The 25,374-nt window shown below is 33.0% G+C and overlaps 1 protein-coding gene across 1 annotated transcript; it reads left to right on the top strand.

The window, feature by feature from the left end:
• On the top strand, positions 1–25,374 carry LOC133180939 (TATA box-binding protein-associated factor RNA polymerase I subunit B-like). Its single transcript, XM_061315408.1, has 15 exons — positions 1–200; positions 9,237–9,342; positions 11,291–11,394; positions 13,842–13,948; positions 14,317–14,425; positions 15,048–15,182; positions 17,043–17,158; positions 17,558–17,657; positions 18,144–18,273; positions 19,951–20,110; positions 20,512–20,558; positions 21,945–22,035; positions 22,708–22,799; positions 24,104–24,241; positions 24,731–25,374. Exons 1-15 carry the CDS (start codon positions 114–116, stop codon positions 25,324–25,326), a joined length of 2,118 nt encoding a protein of 705 aa, XP_061171392.1. The 5' UTR covers positions 1–113; the 3' UTR covers positions 25,327–25,374.

Here is a 25,374-nt window from a genome sequence, read left to right as displayed (position 1 = left end):
GGTGTACGTAAATCAAGTTCGCCCAGAAAGTGTTTACTTTTTATTAGTTGCAACATTGCTATATCCGGTGAGAAGACGGTGTAGAATAATTTAGAACTAGAAGGATCATCGCCATGCCTGTTTGTGAAACATGTGATGGCGAGGACTATGAGGAGATTGATGGGTTTTTCTACTGCACCACTTGCCAAACACAATCTCAGGTATCGTCTTTAAACAATCACCAAGATGCGTTTTGAATTTGACTATTTTGTAGCTATGGAACATGATTTTTAAAAGCACTTCTTAATTTAAAAAGCAACACTTTATATTTAAGAGCCTTCAAAACCATTTCCAAAACAGCTTAATTTTTTGAAATTGGTTGAAGAATAAAAAAGTTATGATTATTTTTTGTTTTTCATTTTTTCACATCTTGAACCAAAAAGTGTTGCCATTTTTTAAAAAAAATCAAAGAGACAAAACCTACTTAGCTACAATTCTTTATTTAATGCAAAGTGCTTTAAGGTCAAGATCTAGTAAATGAAAGGTGCCTACAGATTTCTCAAATTTGAGAAATAAATTCCTTTAATGATGCTTTATAACTTTAGCTTGGTCAAATAAGGTGTTGCGGGGCATAATTTGTAGATGAACAAGACGAAAAATCATATTTTAAACTGTCATTTTCAATGGAAAATTAAGAAAACCAGTCATGAATACGGGAGTTTTTTTTTCCATATCAGACAAAGAAATATATCCAGATTGCCTACAGTCTCTCAGAAAACGGTAATATGTATGTTCTTGGCCTCTTCTTTAAAATAATAGCAAATTGAATATAGGTATTGGGATTACTTTTCACATGATTTCAAATTGAATTCCATGAAAATACTTTATTTTCTACAAAATTCTACTAGAGCCGTAAAGTATGGGAAAAAGAAAGTTAAAATTGATTATGACGTCATAATGGATCTAGCACCAAAAAGTTAGTCTGAAGTCATTTACTAGATCTTGACCTTAAGACAATTATATAAACAAAAAATATGTATTTAAATTGTTTTCCAGTGTATATAATCACATGAAAAACAAATATTATATGGTTTGCCAGAATTCGAAATGTGGTAACACTTTATCTTTTTCATTCTTTGCTAGATAAAAAGTATGAGAAATATCAATATCAAAAACTTAATATTTCTCCAGCTAGATTTCTTTGTAAATTCAGCATCAGAATTGCCAAAAAAATTATTAAAAAAAAATACCCCCCCCCCCCCTGAAAAAGGGAGGGGGTATATACACAATAAAAATTTAGGAATAGAATTCTTACTATGGGAACAAGATGTTTTTCACAAATAATGATTACTTTGATAAAGAGAAAGGATAGGTTTAAAGTTATGAAACTTAATATCATGATCAGAAATTCTGTAATTGCATCATAACTAAAGCCTCAGCAAGTAAAATAAAAGTTAATAATCCACAATTTTTTACATACACATCAAACTCGCACACATTTTATTTTAGTATTAGAAAGTAACAAGAAAAGCTAAACTGGCTATACATTATAATTATTCAAGAGAGTATTGCATGAGGCACAAAATGAAGATATGTTTTATCGTCATCCATAAATTTATGTATTGGAATATTTATGTTAAAGAAGTTAAATGACCCAATTCTCAATCCAATAATTTCTCACTTAACCTACTTATACATTACAGATGTTGTTTCTCTCAGTAAGATGTAATGTACAAAGTTCTGCTTGATTGTAATGTCATTTCTCTAAATTTTATTTGAAGTATTGATGAATTATTTTTATGAAGTAAAACAAATTGATCTAGTTACAGATGAATTTATAACTTAAGGGTTGTTGAGTTGGCTTGGCTTGAAGGGGGAGGGGGGTTAATGATAAATGGAACTACCAAGTAAGTTATAGTTTCTGTGAGTGTATTTAGAAAACTTTCTCCAATTTTTAATACAATTATTTTAGCCTATGAAAAGCAGACACTGAAATGTTATGCTGAATATAACCCTCATCTTCGTACGTCACCTTACAAAGTCAAAATAAACTAAATTGTTGAAAGCAAGACATTCACATGATGTTATGACCATTTGGCACATCGCAATTTACTAAAATCCTACAAACCCCTCATGCTTTCGTTTTCCTTAATGACAGCAAAGGGCAAATAACCCTGTCCGCCAAAAATAGTCCATGTGATCAAACGTGATTTGGTGTTGAATACAAGGATTTAAAATTATTTTTAGATTAAATTCTCATAGAAAGTACTTTTCTGTTTTATAAAAATTAGGTTTTCTTGGTGTATATTCTGAAATTCAATTTTTTCTCTTGAAACGAATATTTCATTATTATTTTTTTTCCCGCTGAAATGATGCAAATTATTTATGTTCATCCATAAACACTTGCAGTAATACTTCAAAAAGGTTTCCGAAAAACTTTTGCGACTGTATATGTCGTCGCCTTACTGTATCAGTCCGTAACACACGACCACCCGATCGTTTATTTTTCACGCCATTTTTTGACAACACAAATTTAGCAAATATTAGAATTATTGCCTGTTGCTTTTCCGTCGCTATATTTTGAGCTATTTGTAGTCAGATCAGGTCAATCACTAGATTTAACTACGTAGCTTGAATTACCTACATAGCTTTATTTACCTACCTGAAGTAGCTAGCTCTTTGTAGTCAGGTCTCCAAGGTACAATCACTAGATTTAGCTACGTAGCTTGAATTACCTACATAACTTTATTTACCTACCTGAAGTAGCTTAATTTAGCTACTAAACCACACTTATTTCTTAAATTGGTATTTTCCCCAGAAAGCGCAGAAAATTGCACTTTGATGCAGTGATAATCTTCAACTATGAACTCATCTGAAAACAATTCATGAAAAAATCACTCTTGGAGATGTCTTTTTCTGTGCAATTGCAATCAAAGTTCTAAAAGTTTTGAGGCTATATACAACAGTTAATTTGTGATCAAAGAGTTACTTCTTGAATGAAATAACAAAGAAAACCAGTTCTGGTCAACATGAGCACAATGTGAAGTAATCATACTTATCCATGCCTCATCACACACAAGATGGTGTACAGTTACCCAAACAATGGAAATACATCTTTTCCTTAAAGAGTGTTCAAATGTTGCAGTGTTAAAACTAGCTGCAGATCTGTAGCTCACTGGTCTGAAAAAATTGGGATGGATGACCAGAGAGCTTACAGTGCCACCCATTTAAAAAAGTGTGTATTTATTGTGCACAAAAAGAGCGCTATTTCTCGATTTATTTCTCAGTATATTTAAAGATATTACTAACTGTGATTTATTTCTCAGTATATTTAAAAATATTACTAACTGTCTGTTCCTAACATATTGTTTTACCACTTCCACAACAAAACTGTATGTACAAGTCATGTACAAAGCATGTTGGACCGAATTGTCTTGCCACCCAAGATGGCAGTATAAATATGCGAAATTTTTGATGGTCTCAAATTCAGGCCCAGGAGGGCTGTTTACAACGGTTTGGGGAAATGTTTTTTTGTGGAAGTAGTGAAAAAATATGTTAGGAACACACAGCTTGTGATATTTTGAGATGTTAGTTTATATATCAGTCAGGGGCGAGACTAAAATTCATCATTAAGCGCAGCGCAAAGCGCTTACTGGCATCTTAATACTAACTTCCGTTTGCGATCCAGCGCCACTAAACAAGTTAGATAACTCCACTGACTCTTCTAAAAATATCGAACTGGAAATCCCCGACTCTTTTTCGGCTATTTTGTTCAAGTACTGCGTTACGCACAGTCCTAATTATAGGTGTCAATAAGAGAGATAGAGAGTATGAAATCCGCTCCTAGTGGATGGGGGCGGTTCTTATCTCTTTACATTGTAGTTCATTTAAAAATTATGTAGGCACACACCACTTGTTTAACATATAACAGTTACTACAGTGTTACTTCGAAAAAGTTATGAAAAAAAACATCTTTGGTGCAAATGTCTTAAAAAAGGCTCATAATAGGTCATGTAATGCAGTGGTTGAATACGTACATATTTTTAAAACTCAGAAAATTGATTTACAATGTACTTACGTTCTGTATAATTCATATCCATATTAACTAATATTTCTTCTTCTAGACCCTTATTTCGGACAATGTAACTAAAAACATGTCTTTTTATTATCATCCTTGCACACTGTTCAATGATGCTGAGTGTCGCATCTCAGTATCAATTAATAACAGTCTGGAATGCAGTCATGGACTGTCTGTACTCGTGTTGTAATCTATACGTGTAACACAGATAAAAAAATATTATGAAATATGGGGAGATAACGAGCCGTATTCGAGCTCAACGTCCATTAAACGTTACAAAATAGGAGCAGAGCAAACACGGACCTCAAAAATTATGTAAATAATTCGCAAGGAAAGGCAGTTTGCGGCTGTACGTACATGTAGGGCATGAAGATTTATAAATGAAAACTAATTTCTCGGAAATATTTATGACAAAAGTGTGCAGTGCGCAAGATATGGCGAAAAATGCAAAACCTTAATTATTTTCAGAATTCTGTTTCACCGAACACACCAGTGCTGTGGAAATTTTATTCCTATCAGGACGCCATTGAATGTACTTCTTATAAAATCCTTTCTATAGAATCATAAATTTATAACTCGTTTATGAATATGCAAAAAATGAAATATACTAAAAACAATTCAGACAAAATATTTAGTAGTTTTAAGATCTTTTATTCTTAACTTTAATAAATATTTTATCAATTAGGAATTATTTTATCGAAGCAGTAAAAAATAACATGTATTTTTGAGTGCACTTCTTACAAATAAAATCACAGTCAATAGCCAATCTTCAATCTGAAACACTCATGAACACGGAATGCATTTATTGTTAAAAATTATCACCAGGACATTTTTAGCTGTCAATGTGGCACATAAATGAGAGGAATATATCAGCGACATTTTCTTGTGTTCAAAATTGATCAAAATATACATTTTCAAGCGAATGTATAATGTATAGCTATGTGTATAGTCTGGATTTTGTTGGAAAACTCGTCGACCCCCCCCCCCCCCCCCATTGCTTGCAATTTATACGCAAAACTAAATTTTATGGACTCCAAGGGCGATGAAGAATGGTAGATGTTGAAAATAACTACACTGTAAGTGTAAACTGAGAGCACCCCAGGCATCCAAGAATACGAGTGTCGAACCTTTCAACTTTTTATATACAGAAATATTATATATAATTTTAAAAGTCCTACTAACATCGACATTTTTATTTTAAAAAAAGTATTCAGACCCACCTAGGAAAACACATAATACACAAAATATACAATCCTGAAACCAAGCGCCTATGGTTGAATACACCGCAATATTCATCACTGTGGGTGTTTTAAAAGCTTATCAAAGACTCTTTTAAGACACAGGAGAAAGAAGTGCTCTTAAAATATTTTGCCTAACATTGACCATGTTAACAAAATTTAAGACAAACTATATGTAATTGTCTTTTTATTAGGGCCCCGCAAGGATTTGCGGGTGCCCTATAGTAATCACTCTATCTGTCTGTCCGTCTGTCTAGCTGTCTGTCTGTCCGTCTGTCATTCTTCCGTCCACAAATTTTCTGTTTTTTTCTAATAACTTTTTTTAGGGTTGACCAATTAACTTCAAATTTTGTATGTTGGTTGAATAGGCAGTAAGACATATTTTGATGCTAAGTTTGGTTCTCTATGTCATCCGGTTTGGAGCTGGGGTGGTGGGGTAGATTCCTTAACTTTATATAAGAGTGAATGGCAAAGAGAGATAACTGCTGAGAATGTTCCTATTGTAAACTAGGAAAGGCTGCAATGAGTCTCTTGGGATTAATTAACTTTCCTCTTGAAGAAAATCCAAAGCATTTATTTTTATCTGCTACATTGAGATTAATTAACACTTCTTTTGCAAATGAAGTTTGTTTTGAAGTTAAGGTCAATTCTGAGTGATGTTTACATTCTCTGAAATGTGGATTTAAATAATGTTCATACTTTTTTTTGGTAAAATACACAATGAGTTATGATTTTACTGAATTCTAAAAACAAGATATAGATAAAGATATCTTTTTTATTATTTTTTTTTTCTTTCTTTTTTTTTCTGCATTATGTAAATTCAAGCATACTATTTATTTTAACAGGTATTCAGATAATAACCTCACTCTATCATTGCTGAAAACGTTCTTATTGTAAACTTAGAAGAAAAGAGTGAGAGAGCAGTATAATTAATCCCTGGGATTGATTATCTTGCTGCTTGCAGAAAATTTTAGAGAGTTACATGTATCTTTCTGTCACTTTAAGTTTGATTAACACCTTTATCTGCAACTGATGTTTGTTTTGAAGTTAAGGTCAAGCCTGGGTGATATTTGCATTCACTGAAGGCTGGCATTTTAGAAAACACATGCTTCATTCTTCTTTAAATATACATTTAATTGAGTTATTATAGATATGATGTTTTTTACTGCGTTATGTAAATACAAGGAAACTATTTACAGGTTGTTGGATATTTAGCAAATGCTGTTGCTTATTCTTCTTTATATATTTTTAAACTTTTGTAATTAAGTAAAATTCTCATCCCCTAATCTGCACCCTTATACATGTATTTCTACCCCTCGGCGGGGCCCGTGCTGACTGGTCAGATTTCTAGTATTTTTATAGATACTTTACTGATACAAAGTATTGTGATTAAGCCATTTTAATTTGAAGTTTAGCAAACTATAATGGGCTCGAATTTTCTATAATTTTTTCTCTTTTTTTGTGTAATGTCTTTTCGAGAATTTTTCACTCATATTGAAACTACACCACTTGACTGAATTTAGACCTATGGTCGGCACTTATGGCCTTTGAGCAGTGAGGATCTTTTTTGTACTAACACCTACTGTGACACGGAACCTGACAGTTTATACAGTCTCACCCAAAGGACCGGTCTTTACTTCGATTCCTTTGTGGGAAAAAAAAAAAACAAACTACAATCGAGTGCTGCTCATAACTCACTTAAACTAACTCTTAAAGGAACGCCGGGTCGAAGAGTAAATTTGGATTGTGCACATTGCGCCAAATTAACGTTTTTCCGTAATAACTTCTGGAAATGCCATTTAACACAAATAGACTTTTTTCCATAACTGTAGTATTGCTCCTTTTTGTGTGCGATAAGACTTACTTTGATGAAAATGTATAATAGATTTCACTCGCTTTGTTAAATAACGACATTTAAAGACATCATGTGATGACACAGTCTCGAATCTTCAAATCTATCCTCGTGCGGTTTAAAGAGGCGGATACAAGTTTTATTTTAAAGTGAATATGTATCAACAGCGGTTGCACTGTCAACATATTACTTATTCCAATACAACAGACAATTTAAATTCAAAATAAATCTGACGAGTTTCAAATTGCAAACATTACTTAGCGCTTCCCAGTACTTTCAGTACTTTGATTTTTAAAAATGATGATTTCTAGTCATAAAATTGATTTTTAATAATGACTAAAATTCATCATTTTTTAGAAAAACGATGAAAAACAGTCATAACTATTTGGAGTTTATTTTAAAATATACAGTTACTTCTAATAATAAATATGACTGTATTTCATAATTTTTTTTTTATCAAATTGTTAGGTCTGGGCGAACTTAATTATCTCATTAGTTTTACTGGGCGCACTAATTTATTTTGGTTTCAGTTGTTTGTCAAGATGTTTCTCTAGTGTAGATGTTTCTCTACACATTGGTCCATGGCAGGATAGTGTACTTTATCTTATTATTGTAGTAAATGGGTTGGAAGAATTAACTTGGGAATGGAAATATGATGAAAACAAGTCATTTACAAAAATAATAAAAACATGTACAGTAATGTAGTTAGTAGAAAATACCATTATCAATCATTTTGAAATATGATGGATTTCAGTCTCACCCCTGACTGTATATGTGGAGAAATAAATCGTGAAACAGCACATTTTTTTGTGCGCAATAAGTACATGTACATGTATACACATTTTTTCAATGGGTTGCACTGTTGCTCTCTGTCCATCCCAATTTTTTTTCAGACCAGCGAGCTACAGATCTGCAGCTATGTTAAAACTATCTCTGCTTTGGATTGTTTTCTAAATAATACCTAGAATAAATATTAGTAGACTTTTACTTGCGATTTTGTATTTTTAAAATAAAAAGCAAAATTGTGAAAAGTTGCCTTGAAAGCTAAATAAAGCTACCTGAGGTAAGTAAATAAAGCTACAGTTGGTAATTTTAGCTATGTAGCTAAATGTACTGATTGTACTGGACCTGGTAGTGTTCATGTAGATTTTGGTGTAACCTTGCAGAACAGCATAAGTACTGGGAGAAATGATCTTTTAGTGTAATGTTCTACCTATAATTTTTATATGATGGTGTAGGGCAACCTTGAAGGAGTTCAGATTTGTCATCTCACACAGACAGTCTGTTCTATTGTGCGCACTTCTGTCTTCGAGAAATTTTGTAATCTCCAGAGTGAAAGTGGCCATTGACTTGATCTCAAAGACAGTTCTTGAAGATTGCTCCTGTAATGTGTTTGCCTTCAAACATAGTATAATTTTCCTCTGGGTCTAGGCCCCCCTCAGATAGCTTGCAGAGGTATTTGATTGCAGGATATGAACTTATTTACAATAACATTGATACTATATACATATATTGGGTGCTTCCCTAGCACGCAGGTAAACAAAATAATTAAATGAACTGCCTCCTAATCAATGAGGCTTCTAACACTGGAGCGACTTCCTGAAATGCCCACAGAAGCAACCAAAGCACCGGCATGCCACGCGTACCAGAAGCGACAGGTTACTTCTAGATAAACAAAGACTGCCTGCTTACACAACACTCTTGTAGACTGTTGCATAGTGATCTTCTCACTGGATGTCTTCTACTGCTGCTACCATAAGTGTAACTTTATCTGTGACTGTCTCAATCGAGCTTTGATGGTCTTATATATACACTGAATATATCACGTGATAAGCCCATTTGGCATTCCTGGGAATTCGGGGTTTTACGAATTCAGGGTCCTTGCGGAACGCCCTGTTCCCTTCCCTTACTTATCTATCGCTGATCCACTCCTTCCTATAAAGATTCTAATAGCTAACCAGATCTCTTTATAAGGTCATGGTCAATGCAAGATGATTAAGTAGTCAAAAGTGAACCCACATAAATACATGTAAGGAAAAATTATTGTTTTTAGCATTTATGTTTAGTAAGTGATTACTATTGAATTCAGGCCTTCCGAGTAGAAGAGATTGAGGATGAATTTGCGCCTCGTCCATCAAATACACTGGAGATTAAATCATCAAAAAGCCAGTCTAAATCAAAAAGAGAAGATAAAGGTAAAATAAGTATAAAGTATCTGTTCAATTATTCAAACATCATGTTTTTAAAATTCATGACAAGAAATATACAAAAGCATTTTTAAGGGATCGTGTTGATCAACAGCTTTCTAAAGCTAGTGCCTAGTGTTACATTTGTATATATATTTTTATGTGAAATACTATTATGAAAGAATAATTTTATTGTGTATATGTTGATTCTAGCACTTGCAGTCTTTTTTTTTAGCTCACCTGAGCCGAAGGCTCAAGTGAGCTTTTCTGATCAAAATTTGTCCGTTGTCTGTCGTCGTTGGCGGCGGCGGCGGTGTTGTTGTTGTCGTGGTAAACTTTTCACTATTTCATCTTCTTCTCCAAAACTACTGGGCCAATTTCAACCAAACTTGGCACAGAGTATCCATGGGTAAAGGGGATTCAAGTTTGTTCAAATGAAGGGCCACGCCCTCTTTCAAGGGGAGATAATAAAGAATTTGTGAAAAATTAAAAGCATCTTTTAAAAATCTTCTTCTCAAGAACCACAGTGCCAGGAAAGATGAAACTCATATGGAAGCATCCTCAGGTAGTGTAGATTCAAGTTTGTTCAAATCATGACCCCCGGGGGTAGGGCGGGGCCACAATGGAGGATCAAAGTTTTACATAGAAATATATAGGAAAAACCTTTAAAAATCTTCTTCTCAAGAACAGCAAAGCCTTGATGAGTCATATTTATATGGAAGCATCCTCAGTAGTGTAAATTCAAGTTTGTTCTAATCATGACCCCCAGGGGTAGGGCGGGGCCACAATGGAGGATCAAAGTTTTATATAGAAATATATAGGAAAAACCTTAAAAAAAAATCTTCTTCTCAAGAACAGCAAAGCCATGATGAGTCATATTTATATGGAAGCATCCTCAGGTAGTGTAAATTCAAATTTGTTCAAATCATGACCCCCAGGGGTAGGGCGGGGCCACAACTGGAGGATCAAAGTTTTCTATAGAAATATATAGGAAAAATCTTTAAAAATCTTCTTCTCAGAAACAACAATGCCCTGATTGGTCATATTAATATGGAAGCATCTTCAGGTAGTGTAGATTCAAATTTATTCAAATCATGACCCCTGGGGGTAGGGCGGGGCCACTCTGAGGATCAGAGTTTTACATAGAAATATATATGAAAAAACCTTTAAAAAATCTTTTCTCAGGAACAGCAAAGCCATGATGAGTCATATTTATATGGAAGCATCCGCATGTTTGGTAGGTTCTATTTTGTTCAAATCATGACCCCTGGGGGTAGGGTGGGGCCACAATGGAGGATCAAAGTCTTATTTAAATAGAAATATATAGGAAAATATCTTCTTAAGAACTGCAAAGCCATGATTAGTCATTTTGATATGGAAGCATCCTCAGGTAGTGTAGATTCAAGTTTGTTCAAATGATGACCCCCGGGGATAGGGTCGGGCCACAATGCGGGATCAAAACTTTTACATAAGAACATATAGAAAAAATATTACTTCTCAAGAACAGAAAAGCTATGTTTAGTCATATTTATATGGAAGCATCCTCAGGTAGTGTAGATTAAGTTTGTTCAAATGATGACCCCTGGGATAGGGAGGAGCCACAATGGGGGATCAAATTTTTACAAAGGAATATATGGAAATTTTTTTTTTAAAAATATATATATAATACCCCCCCCCCCCCCCCCCCCCCCCCGGTAATATTTTCAATACTGAACTGATTTGTGCTTTTGCCAAGCCAGTGTGCTCAGGTGAGCGATGTGGCCCATGGGCCTCTTGTAAATTGATGTTTTGCATTTTTATACAGGGTAACAAAACCAAAAATTTCCACAAAATCAATACACTTGTCCGCTATGTTATTTGGACCATGAAAATCATATTTTCCACAACATTAAAGTCTTAATTCAGCATAGTTGTGGCCATCATTAAGCATGTTCTGTACATCCATATATTGTTGTAGAAAAAGATCTAGGTCGTCCATGGCACACTTATGAAGCTTTCCAGAAGATTATCAAAGAACAGGTTAAATCCCTGATAAAACTTGGTGCTGATCCTGCATTGAAAGTATGAAAATTATTTTTTATTTCAATACTCTAGTAAGTAACATAGCACCTTATATTGTCAATTAATGGATACTATAGTGAATATCAGATTTAAAATAAGTTATTTATTATTTTAAAATTATATTGACAAGACAATGATCAGTTACTTGGTCTTTATATACGGTTAAACCTCATTATCTCGAACTGGATGGGACTGAGAAAAAACTTTGAGAAATCTGAGGATTCAAGATATCAAGGGTAAAATACTTTAAAACCAGAAGTCTCTGATGAGACTGTAGCTCTACTGGTTGTATTTATAAAGGAAGATAAAAGTAGCACTTTGACTTGAAACTTTGCAACAGCAATAAACAGAATAATGATCCTTGGTTTAGTCTCTTTTGTGGCAAGATTTATTATTATATCAGACTAAAACTGTAGGAGGAGTACCCATTTAAAACAATTTTACAGAAATTTTGATTTAAGTAACCATGGCAACATCATTCAACAAAAATCAAAAAACAATAACACCAATTATGTATCTCTGTAGTCTACTTGTATGCCACATTATACTGAAATCAGACAAAAAATGTAGGAGGAGTAGCGTTTTGAAAGTATTTCAAGAAATTTCTACTTTTAGTAACCATGGCAACATCGTTCATTGAAATCCAAAACTGGTACAGAGAATTATGTATCTTAGTGTAGTCTAATTGTGTGCTAAGTTATACTAAAATTAGACCAAAACTGTAGGAGGAGTAGCATTTTGAAGGTATTTCAAGGAAATTTCTATTTTAAGTAACCATGGCAACACTGTTCATCAAAATCCGAAACTGGTACAGAGAATAATGTATCTTAATGTAGTTTACTTGTGAGCTAAGTAATACTAAAATCAGACCAAAACTGTAGGGGTAGCATTTTGAAGTTATTTCAAGGAAATTTCTATTTTTAGTAACCATGGCAACAATGTTCATCAAAATCAGAAAATCAATATAAAGAATTATGTATCTTAGTGTAGTCTACTTGCTTGCCAAGTTATACTGAAATCAGACCAAAACTGTAAGAGGAATAGCATTTTGAAAGTATTTCACAGAAATTTCTATTTTTAGTAACCATGGCAACACCGTTCATTGAAATCAAAAACCAATACACAGAATTATGTATCTTAGTATAGTCTACTTGTGTGCCAAGTAATATTGAAATCAGATAAAAACTGTAGGAGGAGTAGCATTTTGAAAGTATTTCACAGAAATTTCTATTTTTAGTAACCATGACAACATCGTTCATCGAAATCAAAAACCGATACACAGAATTATGCATCTTAGTATAGTCTACTTGTGTGCCAAGTTATATTGAAATCAGATAAAAACTGTAGGAGGAGTAGCATTTTGAAAGTATTTCACAGAAATTTCTATTTTTAGTAACCATGGCAACACCGTTCATCGAAATCAAAAACCGATACACAGAATTATGTATCTTAGTATAGTCTACTTGCGCGCCAAGTTATACTGAAATCAGACCAAAACTGTAAGAGGAATAGCATTTTGAATGTTTTTCACAGAAATTTCTATTTTTAGTAACCATGGCAACACCGTTCATTGAAATCAAAAACCAATACACAGAATTATGTATCTTAGTATAGTCTACTTGTGTGCCAAGTAATATTGAAATCAGATAAAAACTGTAGGAGGAGTAGCATTTTGAAAGTATTTCACAGAAATTTCTATTTTTAGTAACCATGACAACATCGTTCATCGAAATCAAAAACCGATACACAGAATTATGCATCTTAGTATAGTCTACTTGTGTGCCAAGTTATATTGAAATCAGATAAAAACTGTAGGAGGAGTAGCATTTTGAAAGTATTTCACAGAAATTTCTATTTTTAGTAACCATGGCAACACCGTTCATCGAAATCAAAAACCGATACACAGAATTATGTATCTTAGTATAGTCTACTTGCGCGCCAAGTTATACTGAAATCAGATCAAAACTGTAGGAGGAGTAGCATTTTGAATGTTTTTCACAGAAATTTCTATTTTTAGTAACCATGGCAACACCGTTCATCGAAATCAAAAACCGATACACAGAATTATGTATCTTAGTGTAGTCTACTTGTGTGCCAAGTTATACTGAAATCAGACCAAAACTGTAGGAGGAGTAGCATTTTGAAAAATTGTTTACAGACGGACAGACAGACAGACAGACAGACGGACGGACGACGGACACCTTACTATCGCATAAGCTCTTCTGGTCTCTGACCAGTAGAGCTAAAAAGGTGGTTGGGACTTCCAAATAACCTGGACATACAATGAATCCATAATATTCAAGATATCAGTGTTAGAGATATCGAAGTTCATCCGTACCCCCGGTATAAGTACATTTGAATACACTCTTTTCTTTGATTATACCATATACATGTACTGCTATGACTGGACTTTTAAGTGCCCACTATAAATCAGTAACTATTTGCAGAATGTTGTCTTCAAGTTTTGGTGTAGATATCTCTCCTTCACTGGAATAGCATTCCCAGAGGATCTAGATAAACAAAAAGACTTGTTTGCTGGCTATCAAAGGCAGAGGTATTAGTTATACTAGAGCAATAGTTAAAAAAGGAGTTCATGATTATGAAATGTTACTTTAAAAGTATTGGGAAAGTGTTATTTTTGATTATATTAAAAATTCCTTTTACATTTGAAAACAAAAATTTTTAGTGGGATACATGCTACAATAAAAGAAAACAAACTGGATGAAAAATTCAATGATGCAGTTGTTTTGATGTTTCATGTTTTCTGTATTCCCTATGTTTTACTGCATCATATAAATGTTAAAATGTTTTGTTTTTTTTTAAATTAGTTTTGACTTGAATTATTGTATAGATAAAACTCATCTAGGGGCTTATTAATAATAAAGACATAATGAATTTGAAAATATTCTGTTTAATTTGTAGGGAAGTATACCCAGCTACAATAGAAAATCCTGTAATTCCACCTGTGAGATACAGGAAAACACATCTCCAAAGATTTGGGATGTCTGCTAAGAAATCAAAACAGAAGCAGGTTAGAGAAAATTTAACATTTGATTCATTGCAATAAAAGTTGAGGTTTCCCAAAAGCTTAATCTTATACTACATTCTTTAACATATATAAAATGTGTGCCAGATATCATATACTGACAGTAAATCCAAATCAGTGTGAGGATCCGGAGTCCACCAGTGACTATGGGACTCTGACAAACTTCCTTCATTTTATTAAGGGCTAACTGCAAATCATATCAACCCTCTTTGAGACAAACAACCTGTGACACATGCTTTGAGGTGTTGACTGCTTACATGTTATGTTAACTGATGAAAACCCCAATTTGATTAGCGCTTCTCAATGAGAGAAACTGCTCCCCCCCCCCCCAAAAAAAAATAGGGATGTAGTTTGTTAGGGGTCCCAAGACCACAAGTGTGCTCCCAACCCCTGATGTTGTGAGTAAATAGTGCTGGAATATTTATATTTCATTTTATTCATTAATATTTCATTATTTTGCAATACTTTGAAGGAAAGAAACTTAATTACTTTCTTATTAGCATGATTTTGCTACATGTACATATATCCATTTCACTTAAAATTTTAATGTAATAACTGCACTCTTAAAAACTTTGATATTTTAAAACAATTTTTTTTTCTGAAACAGGAGAAACAGGAAATGAAGGAGGCCTTGAGGAATGAGGAGTTCTATGAAGGAGATAATCCTCTGGAGGATAATCCATCAGAGTCCTCAGATATTGAGGAAGAGGAGGACTTGGAGGAAAACAGAACCAATCTGATTGTAAGTACAACTGATACACTATGATTGTAGGTACAACTGATACACTATGATTGTAGATACAATTGATACACTATGATTGTAGGTACAATTGATACACTATGATTGTAGGTACAAATGATACACTATGATTGTAGGTACAGTTGATACACTATGATTGTAGGTATGTACAAATGATACACTATGATTGTAGGTACAATTGATACTCTATGATTGTAGGTACAATTGATACACTATGATTATTGGTACATGTACAAATGATACACTATGATTGTAGGTACAATTGATACACTATGATTGTAGGTACAATTGATACACTATGATTGTAGGTACATGTACAAATGATACACTATGATTGTAGGTACAATTGATACACTATGATTGTAGGTACAATTGATACACTATGATTGTAGGTACAAATGATACACTATGATAATTGTAGGTACAGTTGATACACTATGATTGTAGGTACATGTACAAATGATACACTATGATTGTAGGTACAATTGATACACTATGATTGTAGGTACAATTGATACACTATAATTGTAGGTACAAATGATACACTATGATCATTGTAGGTACAGTTGATACACTATGATTGTAGGTACAATTGATACACTATGATTGTAGGTACAAATGATACACTATGATTGTAGGTACAGTTGATACACTATGATTGTAGGTACAGTTGATACACTATGATTGTAGGTACAATTGATACACTATGATTGTAGGTATAGTTGATACACTATGATTGTAGGTACAATTGATACACTATGATTGTAGGTACATGTACAAATGATACACTATGATTGTAGGTACAGTTGATACACTATGGTTGTAGGTACATGTACAAATGATACACTATGATTGTAGGTACAATTGATACACTATGATTGTAGGTACAATTGACACACTATGATTGTAGGTACAATTGATACACTATAATTGTAGGTTCAGTTGATACACCATGAATCAGCTTCTAAGTTTTTTTTAACTTAAGCAGTTTTGAAATGAAATGTTACATACATGTTTGAAATGAAATGTTACATACATGTAAGTACATGTATTTGTGTTAATTATAAGACAATAATTCTTTCTTCATGTGATGGCAATTATGATGAGAATATTACTTTTAAATCAAATGTTTATTTTTGCCAGGGTTAGGGTAAAGGGTTAATGTTAAGGTGCTAGGGTTATCAAAGATATTCTTTTACCTGAAACCATTCTGTCTTGGTCAAATTTACCATGAAATGTAACAAAATGTTGTGTTTGTTTTCATTGCCACCACCTGAATTTAAAATATTGGATGTCTTTTTGATGTCATGATTTTAAAACAGTTTATCTCTTTCTGTAAATTCATCAAATTGCTCTGATTATACAGGATCTGCAGGCTGATGATAGTTTATGACTTATGAGTAAAATGGTCTATACATTGTTGTAGTGCAGTTACCAGTGATTGATATATCCATGGTATTCAAGCTATCAGTGTTAAAGATACTCAAGTTCAACTTTATATGTGTAATATAAAGAATCTACCATGGTTTATGATTAGATATGATTTTTTTTTTATCCAACTTGTGTGTTTCTATCCCCTTGCCAAGGTCAGGGGATAAAAACATATAAATCTCTGGATAAAAAATCATATGAGATTCTTTTTATCGCATGTTTTACGCATAGCTATATCATGTTTTATACTGTTTTTTTGTAAATCCATAATATTTGACTTGATCAAATTCACGCAAAAAGCCATTGTGATGTCACAACTGTGGATTTGAAAAAAATATCCTATGAGCAATATCAACTGTATAAAGGAGTAAACGTATAATATACATGTATATTTATATATTGTATTCTCAGCAAGAAGACAGTGTAAGGAAGACCATACAATGGATGAGTATGAACAGGGCTCTGTGTTTTTGTTTCCTTGGTCTCAGGAAAATGAAGTGTCTAGTCACAGCTTCAGATATTGTTAGGTGAGTGTTGGAATACTACAAGTGCTGTATTGTATTAAAGCACCAACTATAGAAAATCTCTGTTGAAATAATGCCTCCTTTAGCATTGCAACAACAAATGTAGCAACACATTAAGAACGTCTCTGATAAGGTTTTTAAAATACATGACTTGTATACATTGTATTTTTAAATAAAGTAACTTTTTACTTATCAGAATTAGTTAAGAATTTGAATAAAATGATATCCTTAAATTGATATGCTCAGATAAATAGCAACTTAAGTAGCTATCTATGTGAGTTTATAAAAGGATATAATTTTAATTAGATTATATAAATTAATGTATTCTTATAAGTACATGTACTTAAACACATAGGTTTCTCTTGTGTATTGACATTTTGAAACGTTTTATCCAAACTTTAGATGGGTGAAACAAGGTCATATACCATATCTGCAGGCCACCAAGATTCTGCCAAATGACATGAAATTTTCCTCCGCTGATAACAAAGCTTTTACAACAAAAGTAAGTAGAATAGTCCATAATTTTTAGCTCTACTACTCAGAGACCAGAAGAACTTTTGCATTAGTAAGACAACTGTCTGTCTGTCTGTCTATAAAATGATTTTTCAAAATGCTACAACAGTTTAAATCTGATTTCAATAAGACTTGGTACATACATGTAAGTAAAACATACTTAGATTAATAATTCTCTGTATCAATTTTTAATTTCAACTATCAATGTTGCCATGTTTATCTGTGAATAGAAATTGCTGTAAAATTCTTTCAAAACATTACTTTTCCTATAGTCAATTGAATTTGGTACACACATTGACTATGCTACAGGTACACCCTTCTTTATTATAGATACATACCAGTAGAGCTACTGTCTTGTCAGAAACTTCTGGTTTGATATGTATTCATAGTCATCTATCTTGAAAATAAATTTTTTGTTTATTGGATTTGGCCATTACTCATCCGATTATAATCCACAAAAATATTTTTTGTTCAGGTGCCCACTGTCGAGGAAATCAACAAAACAACTGAAAGGTTGTTAAACTTTCTACAGGAAGATGATGCTGAAGTTTCGGTTCCAACATCCATCCTTATCAGCAAGAATTTAGTTCTTCTAAATTTACCAGGTACATAATTATGTAAACCTCACTAATCTTGTACAGACTAATATAATGTGTACTGAAAAGATTGATTGATTAATTGTATGTTGTTTAACGCCCCTCTCGAGAATTTTTCACTCATATGGAGATGCCATATAGTTAAAGTGCATTATTTCTTTGAAAATCTTCTTCTCTGCTCCTGGGTATTAAATAAACTAAGTAAGTACATAGTTATGATGAGCAAGAGTGCCTCTTTCAAAATTGTGAATTTCATGGCCCCAGGGTCGGGGTTCTGGTGTTAGGGCGGAGCTCTGTTGATTATGTAGTGAAAATACATTAATTCATTGAAAATCTTCTCTGCTTCTGGGTATTAAATAAACTATTTAAGTACATAGTTATGGTGAATATGGCTGCCTTTTCAGAAATTGTGAATTTCATGGCCCCAGGGTCAGGGGTTCTGATGTTAGGATGGGGCTCTATTGATTATATAGGGAAAATGCATAAATTCTTTCAAAATTTTCTTCTCTGCTCCTGGGTATTTTTCAAACAAAGAAAGTGCATGGTTATGATAAGGAAGAATGCCTCTTCCAAATGTGTGAAATTCATGGCCCCAGGGTCATGGTGAAGGGGGGGGGGGGGGGCTCTATTGATTATATAGTGAAAATGCATAATTTCTTTCAAAATATTTTTTTCTACGACTGGTTATAAAGCAAAGAAAGAAGTGTATAGTTATGATGAGCAAGGGTGCTTATTCCAGAATTGTGAGCTTAATATGGCCAATGGGTCAGATGTTCTGGTGTAAGGATGGGGTTTTATTTATTTAATAATATATAGTGAAAATGCATTTCTTTGAAAATTTTCTATGCTTCTTGGCATATTCAAGGCAAACAGAGAAAAGTGTTAATATGCAAGGGTATTTTTACCAGAATTTTGAACACCTGGACCATTTAATCAAGTGTTCTGGTCCTGGCCAGTGCTCTATTAACTTATATTCTGCTGAGCAAAGTTATTCCCCTTTGCCATTCACCTTTGATAATAAATCACTGTAAATAATGTATTTGAATGTTTAATAGAATAAGAGAATTATGCAAGAATATTTATTGTATAATACAAAAAGTACTTTCATAGTTTTAATGATCAGGTAGACTTGGAAATAATAGATGAATAAAATTGAGACAAAAATAACATCATTTTTAATTGAACTTCAACAGTTCAAAGGCCAAGAGAGGCCAATGTGAGAAGTAATAATATGGGGTTAAAAAAATAGACAGTTTGTTAACAGTTTGGTAATAGTGATAAATAGGGGACAGATGGATACTAAACCAATTATTTTGTTGATGCAAATCATACTATTTTTCTTGCTTTTGGGCAACAAAGCTTCATTTATCAGTTTGTGGATCCTCTAAATTGTTGTATTGTACTCAGGTGACCGTTAAGGCCCTTTGGCCTCTTTGTTTTTTCTTTCCCACCATTATATTATTCTTTGTTCTTTCACTGTGCAATCTGGCTCCCTGTCTTTTCTGACACAAAAGTTTTGTCCCATTTTGTGTTGTATTAGACAGGTTTTACTGTACATGTACATGTATAATACTGTTGAGTTGGCTATGAACTATGTCATTCTGCTCAATTCTTAAATACATCTTTAAACATGCAGTGTATTCAGAAAACACTATTGTAAAACTGTAAATTTAAACTGAATTTAAGGTGAGCTTCATGGATTTGTACAAAGATTACACCTAATGCGAGCTGACAACATAAATATTGAAAGTGGGGAGGAGTGTAATGTAAATAATGAAGTCATCGCCATGATGTGTATCATTACAACACTACAACTGTTGCTGGGATTGAATGATAAAATGGAGTGGTAATTAACACTGTAACATACATGTAACTTATGCTCTGTAAATCTTCCTTTGTAATACTTGTATATAATTTTTTTTGTGCCTGACAACCTTCCTGACTTATTTTCACTCTTAAGTTTAAGAATTTCTTACTTATTCATTCATATACTTTAAACATAGCTGATGTGATACTGAGATACATGTAATACAGTTGACTTCGTTATCTCAAACACCAATATCTCAAATACCAGGGATATGTCAAAAAGATTTGGCAGTCCCAACCCTTTTTCTTAATGTTTTTTTTTTTTTACCTTGTCATCTCTAATTCAAGATTAATCTCAGCCCTGTGTAGTTTGAGAAAACAGGGTTTGACTGTAAATGCTTTTGTGTGTAAAAACTTTTTTTTTTAATTTATATTTTGCAGGGAACTTTCAAAATGTGCAAAAAAGTTAATGGAAATGCCAGGTTTTAGTGAGTTCTCATAAAACTTAAAATAAATAAAGTTTGTAGAGATATGTACGAGGGCCGTTCAAACATTATGCGGGCTCTGCTATTATTTACTCTTACAGACGTCATATAGAATTGAAATTTCACAGGAACATATTTCTTAAAAATTCCAATAAATTCTTGGTAAAAATTTCTGATTTAATTTAATATCTCATAAAATTATTGCCGTTTTGATACTGCTGATGGTGATATATGGAGCACGGCAAAAATGTTGAAAAACAAGCATGCGGTATCCAAAATTTTATTCATTTATTTTCCATTTTTTACTATATTATTCAACAATTTTTTCTAAAATTTCTTTTTATTGTTTTATTATTAAGTATTTAGATTTCTGGCATAATATTTGAAGTACTAACAGAAATATTGTAATTTTTCTCCGATGTGACCCCTTCGAAATCAACTGCAAAAATGACGTCTCGTGATTTGACGGAGCAGCGCACTTTTATCAAATCATGAATCATGCTGGGAAAATGCCAATAGAGACCCAGAATAATCCTAATAACACATGTAGTAAACCAGCGGAATATCCGACACACCTCTACAACATGTAAAAAAGAATTTTAGACTGATAGACCTTAGTCAAAAGGCAATACGGGAGGAATGGAAGAAGTTCATCGACAAAACACTGATCTGGGCTGTTAAGAATGTGATTGAGATCGACTGATGTCAAACTTTACTTTAGAAATATCTGCAGTTTTGGGGTTTAACACAAACTAAAACATACAATGATAGTTTTATAGTTTTTAAGCTGAATCGGAAATGGTATATGGATGTTTATTCTGAGTGGATAAGGTAACCAAAAACTATACAGTATCAAATACTGAGGGAAAATATTGAGAAAATGAAAGCTCCCATTTTTTAAAATGCTCGTGATGTGGAAAGTTTTACTGCGCCATGACTTCATGAGATGTTCCTGTTGAATAACTCGAAATTGATACCAATTTATAATATTTTGATATGAAATTTTGATGATCATATATTATTTATGACTTTTTGCTTGATTATGTCGTCAAATATATTTTCTGTGCAACAAGTCCGCGTAATTTTTGAACGGCCCTCGTATATAGATGTAGCTTTAATTCTTTCAAATGCAATTTACATTGTGTATACATGTGAAAAGAACTATTTCAAGTAAGAAATTCAAAACAACTGTAATTTTGGCTGGAATTTAAAACATGCAAACCATGATTATATACATGTGACTTTCTATATTTCCTTCTTAATTGTGGTTTATAGGACTCTATATATACATTACTGTTTTGCTTACATCTAGATACACAATGTTCTTTATAGAATGTTTCTTGTATCAGAATTATTGATGTATATACCTGGAGGTTTACTTTTGTACAGATCATACTTTATTTTGTTGGGAGCAGTGGGTATCATACACAAGCATACATTCATTGAGTGGGACATACTCCAAAGTGCTGACAAACCAGTTGTAAGTGGAAAATTTGTGAAGAAAAAAACAAAGAAAAGAATGATGAAATTTAATATTTAGCTTAAAGAGTCACTGTTCATAGTCAGAGGCATAAAAAAGACCCTGGTTTTTTTTTATTAACTGAAAATAGTAAATATAGTTTCATAGATTATTTTCTTTACAGTAAATTGATATAAATAACTTATTTCAGTCATTTGTTGTACTTGTTTCCATTCTGTGGAATCAAATTTCAAATTAATCTGCAGGTAAAATAATTACACAGATTTCTTGGGTTGCTATTTTATGCCTTAAATCACTTTAAATTTGCTGCGACAAATTTCCATGGATAATCTGTGACCATGTACATAGCTTAAATTAATCCTGCATGAAAAAATGTACAACTGTTATACTCACAAGTTAAACTGGGAACTAGCGGGTTTGAAAAATAACCAAATTCAGTTACTCAAAAGTTAAACTGGGAACTAGCGGGTTTGAAAAATAACCAAATTCAGTTACTCGAAAGTTAAACTGGGAACTAGTGGGTTTGAAAAATAATAAAATTTAGTTAATTATTTTTAAAACCTTCCAAGTTTTAAGGACATTGCAAGTCTTTTCTTCAATGTATGTAATGACTATTTAGATTAAATTTTGAACATAATTAAACACTGAAACATGTACATTTCTTTGTTAAAGTGACCCTCGGTCCATAAAAGATGTACAGAAATACATGGAAGAAGTGAAATCTCTGAAGTTAAACGTCAGAAAGATGTGCAAGGATGCAAGAAGTAATATTATATGTTACATACTGTAATATTATATCTTATATACTGTAATATTATATATTACATCTACATACTGTAATGTTATATGTTACATGCTGTTATATATTATATGTTACATACTGTAAAATAATTTAGTATCTAGTACATTTCATTGTACCGTTCAGGTTTCAGATGCTTCATTTTCAGCCAATATTTTCTATAAGAATAATCAGGTTAATGTTTTTGGAGCAGGTCTCATTCCAAAGTACATATAAGCCCTACCTGGACCAAACTTGCAGGGAGTGATGCATCTAGGGATGCACACTACCAGACTTGCTTCGAATGCTGGATCTGTTTCAGACCTATATTTTATGGATGAGTGAAAAGGTTAAAGATTTTGGACAGGCTTGTTCTAAAATAATTATAATGCCTATGGTTACCGAACTTGATTGTTGATTTTTGTAGGGATGAAAGCTGCCAGACTTGCTTCATATACTGAATCTAATCTTCAATTTCTAGATTAGTGAACAGGCTTGTTTTTATAGCAAGTTCATTTTTGTTTAAGCCCTAAATGGATCAAACTTGCATGGATGAATGCATCTAGGGATGCACACTTCCAGACTTGTTTCAGATGCCGGATCTGACCTACATTTTACAGATGAGTGACCAAGTTAAAGTTTCTGGAGCAGGTCTAATCCCATATAACTAAAAGCCTTATGGTGACTTATCTTGCATGGATGATTTATATAGGGATGAAAGCTACCAGAATTACTTTTGATTCTAAATCTGACCAACATTTTCTGGATGATTGACCAGAGTAAAGGTTTTTTTTAAGAGATTCATTCCCAGGTTCCTATAAGACTTTAAGTCCTAAGTGCTGACCAAACATGCAAAGATGATGCATCTTTGGATGCAAACTATCAGACTTGCTTCAGGTGCTGAATCTTAATTTTCCAGATTATTGAACAGAATAACTTTAGAGCAAGTCCATTCCAAGGTATGTACAAATCCTATCCAGACCAAATTTGCGTAGATGTTGCATCTATGGATGCACATTACCAGAACTTTTATTTGGTATGAGACTGGACTTGCTTAAAGATAACATTTCTTGAGGTGAGCTCTGTAATCTTTTATTACCTACGTTTTCATTATGAATTTAACTTTCAATATCACAAACCCTTCAGTATCTCCAGTTTTTCTCAGTCCCATCAACTTTGATTAATGAAGTTCAGCTGAATCATTTATCTATTGATCGAGTCTAAATACATGTATTATCTATTGTTTGCAATGGTTAGAGAGTTATTGGCATCTTTTTTCATACTGTTTAGGTAGCTGTGAAAACAAAATAAACCAAGAAGAAACTGTAGCAGCTATAAGGAGGCCTGTTTATTTACTTCAAGAGGAAATTCAAAAGAATTACCAAAAACAGGTCAAGCCTCAAAGTGATAGAGATTTTCTGTCATCAAGTAAGCAAGCACAAATCTTTAATGTGAATTGCTGTATTAATTTCCATACAAGACAGGCCCATGCAGATTGTGGAATTCTTTAATCTAACACAATTTTACATTTTAAACATCTCTCTCTCCCCCCCCCCCCCCCCCCCCCCCATTAAGAGAAAATATTAAATTGATATAGCTTATCCAAAGCAAGAAATTTACTGTAGATAACCAATTATACATGAGGAATTTTTTATTGCATAATTTTGAGAGAAGCAACACTGGCAAAGTAAAATGACTCGCTTTTACCTGTATTTTTATGTGGCTGATAACATGTAAAAACTCCTGATGAACATTCCATATGTGAATTCATTCTCACTATTTGACCTCTATGAGTCATTTCGCATATTAAAATTCATACGTAAAATAAGGAATCTACAGTACTGATCCATTTCATAAATTTAAACAGTAATCATTTGTTCATGTACGTATATGCATGTGGATTTTTGTTTAACGTAGAATATGCCGAGGAGGATCCCCTTGGTTATATGATGGGGGAGTACGACAATGAAATATCTGAAAATACAGAACTGGAGACCGTTTCATTCAAGTCTTACAGTTTAAAATACATCACCCAGCCCAGGTCATTTGTCAAGGCTCTTGAAAATTGTGGCTTAGACGACAGCACCATCTACAGTTCATGTTTTGAAAGTTCTGATGAAGACATTCAGGAGGACCTGGAAAATGCTGAAACTTTAACACAAAGCAGGAAAAGAAAACGCAGAAAGGAAAAGGAAGAAATGAGGGAGAAATTGTCCAAAGTGATTGATTTCAGTCAGTCCGAAGAAAGTAAATTTGATACTAAAAAACTGATTGAAATTTCAGACATGGTGATATGTGTGCAAGAGAGTTTTCCTTTGTTTGACCCAATGGATATTGTGACCAATCAGAGTGCTTCTCTTCAGTGGTTGATACAAGTCTGTGCAGGAGTTATTCAGTGTTCAGTGGAAAGTCTCAGAACTGAGCTTGTGAAATTTCAGGCAACTATGTTTGGTAAAGAAGACTTTAACAGTAGAGATCGGAGTGAATTTCTGCATAATATTGCAAATAAGTAATTTCTCATGGAATGGTTCATAAATATCAATAAAAGCACAAATAATAAA

Source organism: Saccostrea echinata, unplaced genomic scaffold (genome assembly GCF_033153115.1).
Source record: "Saccostrea echinata isolate AGI-Se365-2 ecotype Australia unplaced genomic scaffold, CSIRO_AGI_Sech_v1 ptg000008l, whole genome shotgun sequence".
NCBI lineage: Eukaryota > Metazoa > Mollusca > Bivalvia > Ostreida > Ostreidae > Saccostrea > Saccostrea echinata.
This window is presented reverse-complemented; position numbering and strand designations above follow the sequence as displayed.